This window comes from Scyliorhinus torazame, chromosome 6 (genome assembly GCF_047496885.1).
Source record: "Scyliorhinus torazame isolate Kashiwa2021f chromosome 6, sScyTor2.1, whole genome shotgun sequence".
NCBI classification, from domain to species: Eukaryota; Metazoa; Chordata; class Chondrichthyes; order Carcharhiniformes; family Scyliorhinidae; genus Scyliorhinus; species Scyliorhinus torazame.
The window spans coordinates 56,190,052-56,201,461 of record NC_092712.1 but is presented as its reverse complement, the minus strand read 5'-3'; the positions used below and the strand labels follow the sequence as shown (position 1 = coordinate 56,201,461).

The 11,410-nt window shown below is 48.6% G+C and overlaps 1 protein-coding gene across 5 annotated transcripts in view; it reads right to left on the bottom strand.

Moving 5' to 3' along the window:
- Positions 1–4,126: 4,126 nt before the first annotated feature.
- Positions 4,127–11,410, bottom strand: part of dnajb6b (DnaJ heat shock protein family (Hsp40) member B6b) — a 235,791-nt gene continuing 228,507 nt past the window's right edge. For all 5 annotated transcript variants that reach the window (XM_072508219.1, XM_072508218.1, XM_072508222.1 and 2 more), the window contains one exon: positions 4,127–4,316. In XM_072508219.1, coding sequence (XP_072364320.1) covers positions 4,234–4,316 — 83 coding nt within the window. In that variant the 3' untranslated portion in view covers positions 4,127–4,233. The remainder of the gene's footprint in view (positions 4,317–11,410) is intronic.

The following is an 11,410-nucleotide window of genomic DNA, read 5'->3' as shown; positions in this document are numbered from 1 at the left end:
TAGTGGGGGTGTGGGGATGACCTTGGCAATATGTTCATCGTCATCAATGATGTGTTGAAGGCTGTGAAGAAGATGACGTAGTTTCTCCGCTCCGGGGAAGTACTGGACGACAAAGGGTATTCTGTCGGTTGTGTCCCATGTTTGTCTTCTGAGGAGGTCGGTCCGGTTTTTCGCTGTGGCGCGTTGGAACTGTCGATCGATGAGTCGAGTGCCATATCCCGTTCGTACGAGGGCATCTTTCAACGTCTGTAGATGTCTGTTACGCTCCTCCTCGTCTGAGCAGATCCTGTGTATACGGAGCGCTTGTCCATAGGGGATGGCTTATTTAATGTGTTTAGGGTGGAAGCTGGAGAAGTGGAGCATCATGAGGTTATTCGTAGGTTTGCGGTAAAGCGAAGTGCTGAGGTGACCGTCCTTGATGGAGACGAGTGTGTCCAAGAATGCAACTGATTTTGGAGAGTAGTCCATGGTGAGTCTGATGGTTGGATGGAACTTATTAATGTCATCGTGTAGTCGTTTCAGTGATTCTTCGCCGTGGGTCCAAAGGAAAAACAGACCTCTTCATTCACCTGAGGAAGGAGCAGCACTCCGAAAGCTAGTGACATCGAAACAAACCTGTTGGACTTTAACCTGGTGTTGTAAGACTTCGTACTGTACATCAGGAGTAGCCAAGATTACAGTATATACTCTCATTTGTATTTGTGAATATGGCAATAAGTCGTTACATGCTTCATGGTCTATTCTGGGTGACTACTGCTGGGCACTGGCGAGTTGTTAACTTTCTGTTTGTGCATCAAATGCCGTATTGTCAAAGTTTGTGCAGATATGGTCTAAGGTTGTCAATCAGCTTTGCGGGAGATCAAAGCCAGGGATCGTGTGTGCCACCTCTTTGTGGTACCAATGTGCTACAGGGAAAATTATACTCGTGCCACTAAATGTATTGTACCATTATGCTATAAATGTTGCATGCTAGTCTTAATATCAGAACAAATTGCTCTCAACAATGCCATCACTTTGGCCAGTGACAGAACTACGAAGGATTAACTTAGGATCAGCTTACGGTAACCCGCTATTCTTTTCTTCCTCATGTGCTTGTCTAGCCCGCCCGTTAAATGCAGCTAGGCTATTTGTTTCAACAATTCCTTGCGGTAGCAAGTTACCCGTTCTCCACACTCTTTGGGTAATGAGGTTTCCTCTGAATTCCCTACTGGATTTCTTGGTGACGATCGTACATTGGAGGCCTCCTGTGTTGTTCTTCCCCAGAAGTGGTAACATTCTGTCTGTAGCCACTATCAAACCTTTTCATAATTTTGAAGACCACTGTTAGGTCACCCCACAGCCTTCTTTTTTCAAGAGAAAACAGGCCCAGCCTGGTCATTCTTTCCTGATGTGTACCCACACACTTCTGGTATCATCCCCGTAAATCCTCTCTGAAACCCCCTCCAATGCCGACATATCCTTTTTATAATATGTTGCACGCAGTACTCATAACTGTGGTCTAACCAAGATTCAATACATTTAGCATAACTTCACTACTTTTCAATTCTATCCCTCTAGAAATAAAGCTCAGTGCTTGGTTTCTTTTTATGGTCTTGCTAACAATGTAACATGACGCAGGGGGTTGGGGGTAGAATAGGACTGAGGATTGGCTGACTGACAGAAAGCAGAGAGTCAGGTTAAATGGGTCCTTGTCTGGCTGTAACCAGCGGGGTGCCGCAGCGGTCAGTCCTCGGACCTCAACTGTTTACAATCTATCTGCAAGCGGGGACAGAGTGTAACATAGCAACATTTGCGGATGATACTAAAGTAGGTGGCAAAGCAGGCAGTGAAGAGATAAAGATGGATATAGATAGGCTGGGAGATTGGGCCAAAATTTGGAGATGGAGTTTAGTGTAGATAAGCATCAGGTTATCCATTTTGGTCAGGCAAATTATTATCTAAATGTAAAGCAGATTTAAAATGCGTCTGAGCAGAGGGATCTGGGGGTCTTTGTTCATAAATTGCAGAAAGTCTGAATGCAGGTACAAAATGTAGTAAGAAAGGCAAATTGAATGTTAACGTTTATTGCAAAAGGACTGGAGTATAAAAGTAGAGAAGCGTTGTTGCAATTATATCAGGTGTTGGTGAGCCCACATTTGGAGTATTGTGTCTAGTTTTGGTCTCCTTATTTGAGGAAGGATGTGGTGGCATTGGAGGCAGTTCAGAGGAGGTTCACCAGACTGATTCCAGGGATGAAAGGGTTGAAATATGAGGAGAGATTGAATAGTTTGGGTTTATACTCTCTGGTGTTTAGAAAGATTGGGGTGGGGGTCTGACTGGGGTATATAAATTACTAAAAGGGATTGATAAAGTAAATATAGACCAAATGTTCCCCTTTGTGGGGCAATCTAGAACAAAAGGTCATAGTTATAGGTTGAGAGGTGGTAGGTTTCAAACTGAGATGAGGAGGAACTACTTCTTGCAGAGGGTGGTGATATTGTGGAACTGCTGCCCTATACTGCGGTGGAATCTGGGTCACTAAATGGTTTCAAGAGGGAGATAGATATATTTCTGATTTTAAAAATGAGTGAAAGGGATATAGGGAACAGGTAGGGAGGTGACTTTGAGACCAGGAAGAGATCTGATTGAATAGCAGAGCAGGCTCGAAGGACTAAATTGCCTACTTCTGCTCCTAATTCCTATGTTCCTATATTTAGTGAATGGTCGATGTGTACTCTGAGATCCTTTGTTTCTCTACCCCACCTAGACCCACACCTTCCTAGTGATAAGTAACCTCCCTCTACTTTCTACCAAATGCAATACCCCACATTTATCCGTGTTGAACATCCTTTGCCAGTTATCGGAACATTCGACAAGTTTATTAATGTCCTCCTGCAATTTGTTGCAGTTCTCCTTCATATTAACTATCATCCCAGCTCCATCCCACAATTTGGTGTCATCCACTAATTTAGAAATTGTTTTCATTCTAAAGTGCTAATTGGAGGAAGACTTTTGACAAGAAAAGTAGAAAAACTACTCGATTGTTCCAATAGTCTCTGGGGGCTACCTCCCAACTTCGATAAGTGTTAAGTCTGTTTAAATTCTTGCTACCCCACAAAACCTGTTTGTCCATCACCCTCAAGCTTTACTGACCTCAATTGATTCCTGGGCCGGGATTCTCCCCTACTCGGCGGGGCGGGGGGTCCCGGCGGAATGGAGTGGCGTAAACCACTCCGGTGTTGGGCCACCCCAAAGGTACGTAAAGGGCCAAGCACTCACTGAGAGGGGCTAGGCCTGCGCCGGAGTGGTTTCCGCTCCACCGGCTGGCGTAGAAGGCCTTTGGCCAGGCCACCGTGGGGGCACCCCCCGGCGCCACCCCCAGGACCCCGGAGCCCGCCCGCGCCACCTAGTCCCGCCGGTAAGAGAGGTGGTTTGATTCTCGCTGGCGGGACAGGCATGACAGCAGGCTGGAGAATCGCTGGGGGGGGTGGGGGGGGCGCCAACCGGCGCGCGTGATTCCGCCCCCGCCAAATACCGGGTGCCGGAGAATTCGGCAACCGGCGGGGGCGGGATTCACGACAGCTCCCGCCGATTCTCCGACCTGGCGGGGGGTCGGAGAATCCCGCCCCTGGTCTCCTCAAATATTAAAATTCTGCTGTTCAAATCACACCATGACTTTGACCCTGCCTATCCCTGTAACCTCCCCCAATTATGAATTTCCCCAACCACAAAAGGGATCTTCTGATTTGGAATCTGCCAAATTCCCCTTTCCCGTTAACTGCAGATGGTAATTGTGCCTTCAGCCGTTGGGGTCTTTCCCTTTCTGCTTCCTCCTTGAGATCCACCTAAATCTCCTCGTTTGGCTCAGTATCCGTGTTTTCTCACGCCTCTGTAGTGCCTCAGGGAGGCATTTCTATGTGGTGGGTGCTTTATATATGCATGTTATTGTTGTTGTACTAAATAAACATGGATTTGTTACTCAGTTTTGCCTGAACCCTGACTGAGGCACATCAGACTTTGGGAAATCAGAGGAGTGAGTCCATGATCAGGCTTCATCAGAAGCAAGTGCTAAATTAACAAATCAATAAGTTTATCATTTTGCTACTTCACAAAACTATGAAAAAAAGATCACAAAAATAGAAAACACTCACATGCTGTGTCATGTTTAATTCACATCCTGTAAAGCTATATCAATCAACATGAAAAATAAGTGTTTTCTACTGGAGGTCAAAGATCATCCACTGTGCCTTACAACTAATGTTTCACTTTTGCTGTCTTTTTCTTCTTCAGTTCTTCCCTGTGCCGTTGCCTCCTCCGCTTTCCTCCTTCCTTTTGGCCTGAGAAAACATTGGTGCAATATATCAAATGGTAAAATTTGATATTTACTGCAGTTTACATTTTGTCATTAATCTATTACTACGAAACTACATGGCTCAACAGGTTTGTACCCGCTGCACATATGAACTTATCCGTGAATGTGCAGGAAACCTAAAGCTTAATCTTAGCAATAATGGGAAATAGATGCACATATTTAAATTGTCACGCAGAATTTGAGGTTAGATAAAACTTGATCCATATGTTTAGTACTCTCATTGATATGGTGTGGCAGGTGATAAGTGCCAAGCTGCCCAAATCCCAAAGGGATATTTGAAACAGGCTGCCACAACAGCCTTGCAATTTGTTTATTATGAGGAGTTATCTGAAGTCAAGTTAAATTAATTCCAGACCATTGTGATGATTTTTAACATTAAATTTAAACATTTGTTGAAAAATAAATAAAAATAATACCGCTTACACAGTGAACAGTAATCAAATAAACTCAGAGCTAAGAACCCTTTCTGATGGCAACAGCCCTTATAGATTTTCTCATCCAGAAATTCCCAGTATCACTTCAGTGCCCTGCTGATCTTAGGGGAAATCTGAGATAGCTTCTTCTCTCTGGGGGTGGCGGCAAAACTGTTGTTCTCTGCTTCAGCTTCAACACTGTCTTGAGTAAAATTTCACAGCCACAATCAACAGCCTTCAATCACACTTTAAATACATTTTCCCCTTTGATTTTCCACTCTAACATTTCTACAATCCTTTCGAAATTCCTCTTCATAAAATTGATCAACCTTTTTTTTGTTATTACTTTATGGCTGCTAAGTAAACTTACTATTTTGCCTCATACATTTACAATCTCCCAATTGTATACGTTTCCTTTGAAATCCAACAGTCAACTTTGAAATCACATCTCTTATCTGCCTAATGTAAATTCCTGGTCAAGCTGCTTCCCTGGACCCCTGTCCATTACCATTTACCATTTCTCTTCACAGCTACTTTATTGATGTTTTGACCTTTGCAGTCTAATTGTCTCCAGTTTAATTAAAACCAATCACACCCATACTCACACAAGCTTGTCTCCCAGAATATGACAACATGACAACGATATTGCAAAAAATCTTTCATTTGCTCACATCATTGAATTTCTTTTCAAATTGGTGCGGATTTTTTGTGTTCCTAACTTTGTGGCTGTGTCCAGCTGTTTCAGTAGCTTCAGCAACAGAAACCTGAAAATCTGCTGCATTGCATTTGAAAGGCTCCAACCTCTATGTCCATGCTCACTTGTTTGAAAAACGGTGCAAGCCATAGAAAAAGATAAGGAAATTATCGAGACAAAAATGGGCATGGTAGTTTATTCTCAATAAAAAAGCCTTCCTGGTTCCAATGCTGCCTGGGAGGCAGTGGCAGTGGCGTCAGCGTGGGCGTATAATCAGGAGGACTGCCACCCAGTGCCGCAAGAAGCTAAACTACATCCACCGGGCTGCATGAGCGAGTTGGTATCGCCCCCCGGCACCGGTCTCGCCTGCCACCCCCGGACGCACCTCCTGACAGCCCTGCAGTTGGCACCTTCATAATACCGCACCTGTGCCCCAGCATACCCTGGCACCCACCTGAGCACCCCACCCTTTCCCAGCGATGGCGCACACACCTGACCCCTGCCATATCCCCGCCCCACAATGCATGAAACCTCGGGCTCACTATGCCCTCTCTCTGTCCCTGTAGAAGATGTTGGCCCACAACAGACAGGATAGGGCCCAGATAGGCGGCGGGGTGCCGGACTTCAGTGTCATCACCCCCTAGGAGGAACAGGCCCTGGAGGTTTTGGGGTGGCCGCAGAATCACAGAATTTACAGTAGGAAGCCATTCGGCCCATCGAGTCTGCACCGGCCCTTGGAAAGAGCACTCTACCTAAGCACACACCTCCACCCTATCCACACTCTTCCACCCTATCCCCGTAATCCCACTTTACCTTACCTTTTTTGGACACTAAGGGCAATTTAGCACAGCCAATCCACCTACCCCTGCACATCTTTGGACTGTGGGAGGAAACCAGAGCACCCGGAGGAAACCCACGCAGACACGGGGAGAATGTGCAGACTCCGCACAGACAGTGACCCAAGCCGGGAATCGAACCTGGGACCCTGGCGCTGTGAAGCCATTGTGATAACCACTACGCTATCGTGCTGCCCAAGGATAGAGCGGTCACCGACATCGAGCTTGGCCTGCGCTTGGAGGTGAGTATCCTTCGATCCCCACCCAGATGACCTGTCACACGTGTGTTGTTCATGCCAGACATAATGGTCCTTCCCTCTTGCCGACCACATGTCCATTCTCTCACAAGACCTCTATCCGATGGTCCACATGTCCATTCTCTTGCAGCATCTCTAACCGATGGTGCCGGCCCATCCGGTGTGCCCCCTCTCCCCCTCCGACATCTAAGAGAAGACCCCTCCCCCACCCCGCAGTAAATGTGGCCCTTCTCAGTGCTACCCACATCCCGAGAACAATGAATAAAAATTGCCCTCTCACCAACTGCGGCTTAGCTTGAAATCTAACTCGGAAAGGCAACTTACAATTACTTATAAACAGGAAAAAATCTACACCAAAAAAGAGGAATGTTGATGTCGTCAACGTTTGCTCCAGTTAAAATGACATGATGATACAGATGTGGCTACGATAATCGATGAAACATGCAGAAATTCTCCATTTAATGAACGCCAACAGGGCTGGTTTAACTACTTTGTACGGCCGGCGGGGAGCCTCGACTGCTAGCGACACACATCAGCAAACCATGAGCAAAAGGCCGGTGGGCTGGTACTGCAAGCCGAGTTTGTAAATTATCCCTCAGCTACTGATGTTAAATCTGCTAAATCCTGTATGTAAATCAGCAGAGATATTACAGAAATAAACCTGCCTCGCACATCATTGGTTAGCTGCGGGACCGTCATTTTAATTAATTTGTTAAACAAAAAGGCTCAGTCACCAAGTAAAAGCCAGGAGGAACATGTGTCTGAAGATTATAATGCATCGGCATTTAAACGTTTACACACTTGCAGCCAACTGAGCCAAAAGGTTGTTCCCCAAGCAGTGCAGTGTCAATCGCTCCAACAGCACGAATGAGGTTTTCTCTCTAACACAGGACAGGGATTCCTCGGCCTTTTGGCTAATATCAGGCGTAGGGTCAAGTGCGACATCAGGTATAATAACTGTTCTTGTCAGCTTGGAACTTGTACATCTCTCTTTGGTGGGGACCATGAATTGGATTCAATCTGAATTGTTTTTTGGAGCAGGCAAGGAGATGGATTGAGGACTTGCCCTGTCCACTCTGCACATTGGATTTGTAACTCTGCGAAAGAAAATTTTAAGAAGACGTGTTGCTCAATTCAAACTATGGAAAACCACCACTTGTCACATGAGGGCTGAACATATGAGTGGCCAATTCTGGTGCCTTCCTAATTCTCCACTTACAAAGTGCCATTTGCTCTAAAATACATATTTCAGGATATTAGTAAACAAAATGCGATGGTCACAAATGTATACAGCTATTTGTACATTAAATATCTCTCTGGTGTGGTCAAGTGTCCAATCGGCCGGGACTTCCGGTTGCGGCAAGGATGAGCTAGCCGCACGTTTCGGCGGCTCCAGCTCCGACGGACCTTCGGGCTCTTTTAAGAGCCCCAACGGGGACTTTGCCGGCCGAAAAACCCGGTGGGAGGTGCGTGGGAAGGGAGCCCCCCCCCCCCCGAACGACGGAGGATAAATCGGCGGCGGCGGCTGCAGCCCGAAGAATCTGCAACCAGAAGGTCAGAGGGAGTGGAACAAAATGGCGGCGGAGGGATCGCAGGTGACATGGGGGCCTGAGCAGGACGAGGTGGTGAGACGGTGCGTGGATCTGCTGAAGAAGGAGGTAATGACCCCAATGTTACAGGCAATTGAGGGGCTTAAAGAGACTTTAAAGACCCAGGAGACTGAGCTTCGCGTGATGGAGCAGAAGGTGTCAGGTATTGAGGATGAGGTCCTGGGCCTGGCGGTTAAGACTCAGACGCACGAGGCACTTCATAAAAAGTGTGCTGACAGGATTGAGGCCCTTGAAAATGGAGCGCGAAGGAAGAACCTTAGGATACTAGGTCTCCCTGAGGGCGTGGAAGGAGTGGACTGTGGAGCGTACGCAAGTAAGATGCTGAGCTCACTGATGGGTGCTGAGGCCCCTGCAGGCCCCATGGAGGTGGAATGGGCAAATCGGATCCCGGAGAGAAGACCAAAAGCGGGAGAACCACCGAGGGCGATAATCGTGCGATTCTACCGCCTTAAGGACAGAGAAGAGGTCCTGAGATGGGCTAAAAAGGTGCGGAGTAGCAGATGGGAGAATGCTGTGGTAAGGATATACCAGGACTGGAGTGCGGAGGTGGCGAGAAGGAGGGCGAGCTTTAACCGAGCCAAAGAGGTTTTGCACAAAAGGAAGGTGAAGTTCGGGATGCTGCAGCCGGCAAGACTATGGGTCACGTATCAGGAGAGACACTATTATTTTGAGACGGCGGAGGAAGCATGGTCCTTCATCAATGAAGAGAAACTGGACCGGAACTGAGGGACTGACGCTGCAGGGAATTGCTATTGTTATTGTTTTTGTTAATGTTATGGTGAAAGTGAATCGAGAAGTAAACAGGGAAGGGGGGGGGACACTGGGGAAATGTGGGCACCGGTGAGGGGGGAAAGGCGGGACATAGTCGAAGAATAGGGAAGGGGAGGGGGAGCGGAAAGGGAGCTGCGCCATAAGAGGCGGGTTAGGTAAAGGGATGTTCCCGCGCCAGAAAGAATAAGGCGGGAAAACAGGCGCAAGGCGGATGGGAGTTCCCTCACACCGGGGGGGCCGAGGAGTGAGCAGGAGTAGCCGGGGGTCAGTTGAAGTCAGCTGACTTACGGAAGTGATATGGGGGGAGCAATCAAGCTAGATAGGGATCTAGCGGGGGGGGAGGGGGGGGTGGGGAAGGGGACAACTGGGTTGCTGCTGCGGAAATCCAAAAGGAAATGGCTAAAGAGTGGGTGGTCGGGGTCGGAGTGCGACGCTGGGGGAGCGAGCGGGAGCGCGGAGGCGGGATATGGGACTGGCCTAGAGAAGGTAATGGCTAGTCGACACGGGAGGGGGGCAGGTAGCCCCCCAGTGAGGCTGATCACGTGGAACGTGAGAGGCCTGAATGGACCGATAAAAAGGGCCCGAGCGCTCGCGCATTTGAAAGGACTAAGGGCAGACGTGGCTATGCTCCAAGAGACGCACCTAAAGGTGGCGGACCAAGTTAGGCTAAGGAAAGGATGGGTGGGACAGGTGTTCCACTCAGGACTGGACGCAAAGAACAGAGGGGTGGCCATTTTGGTGGGGAAACGTGTAGCATTTGAAGCAAAGAACATCGTAGCAGACAGTGGAGGTAGATATGTAATGGTGAGTGGTAGGCTGGAGGGAATGGAGGTCGTGTTGGTTAATGTGTATGCCCCAAATTGGGACGATGCGGGGTTCATGGGACGGATGCTGGGGCATATTCCGGACCTGGAGGCAGGAAATTTGATTTTAGGAGGGGACTTCAACACGGTGCTGGACCCGGGGCTAGATAGATCCAGCTCAAGGACCGGAAGAAGGCCGGCAGCGGCCAAGGTACTTAAGGGGTTTATGGACCAAATGGGGGGAGTGGATCCATGGCGATTTCTTAGACCCAGGGCTAGGGAGTATTCCTTCTTCTCCCATGTCCATAATGTGTACTCCCGGATAGATTTTTTTGTTTTAGGAAGGTCGTTGATCTCTAGGGTGGAAGAAGCTGAATACTCAGCCATAGCGGTTTCGGACCATGCCCCACATTGGGTGGACCTGGAAGTAGGAGAGGACAGGGAGCAGAGAACACTCTGGCGATTAGATGTGGGACTGATGGCGGATGAGGGAGTGTGTGCAAGAGTGAGGGGGTGTATTGAGAGATACCTGGAGGTCAATGACGACGGCGAGGTCCCTGTGGGAGTGGTCTGGGAAGCACTAAAAGCGGTGGTCAGAGGAGAGCTGATTTCTATTGGGGCCTGCAAAAGGAAAACAGAGGCCAAGGAAAGGGATAGACTACTGGGGGAGATTTTAAGGGTGGACAGGGAATTTGCAGAGACCCCGGAGGAGGAGCTGTACAGGGAGAGGAGACGACTCCAGACCGAGTTTGACCTTCTGACCACCAGAAAGGCGGAGGTACTGTGGAGGAAGGCACAGGGGAGGAGGTATGAATATGGGGAAAAGACTAGTCGCCTGTTGGCACACCAACTGCGAAAGAGGGCAGCAGCGAGGGAGATAGGAGGAATTAGGGATGAAAGGGGAGACACTGAGCGAAGGGCAGGAAAGATAAACGAGGTGTTTAAGACCTTTTATGAGGAACTGTATAGGTCTCAGCCCCCAGAGGGGGAGGAGGGGATGCGGCAGTTCCTGGACCAATTGAGGTTCCCGAAAGTGGAGGAGCAGGAGGTGGAAGGCCTGGGGGCACCGATTGAGGTGGATGAGGTTATTAAGGGACTGGGAAGCATGCAAGCAGGGAAGGCCCCGGGGCCGGATGGGTTCCCGGTGGAATACTACAGAAAATATGTGGACTTGTTGGCCCCGTTGTTGGCGAGGATGTTCAATGAGGCCAGGGAAGGGGGGACTCTACCCCCGACGATGTCGGAGGCGATGATATCGCTAATTTTGAAGAGGGACAAAGATCCGTTGCAGTGCGGGTCCTATAGACCTATTTCACTATTGAACGTGGACGCCAAATTGCTAGCAAAGGTGCTGGCATCGAGGATAGAGGACTGTGTCCCAAGGGTGGTGCACGAAGACCAGACTGGGTTCGTAAAAGGGAGACAACTGAATGTTAACGTGCGACGACTATTAGGGGTGATAATGATGCCCTCAGTGGAGGGGGAGGCAGAGATAGTGGCGGCAATGGACGCAGAGAAGGCATTTGATAGGGTGGAGTGGGAGTATTTATGGGAAGTGTTAAGGAGGTTTGGGTTTGGGAACGGGTTTATTCGCTGGGTTAGGCTACTTTATGGGGCACCAACGGCAAGCGTAGTTACAGGTCGACATAGATCGGGGTATTTCCGATTATATAGG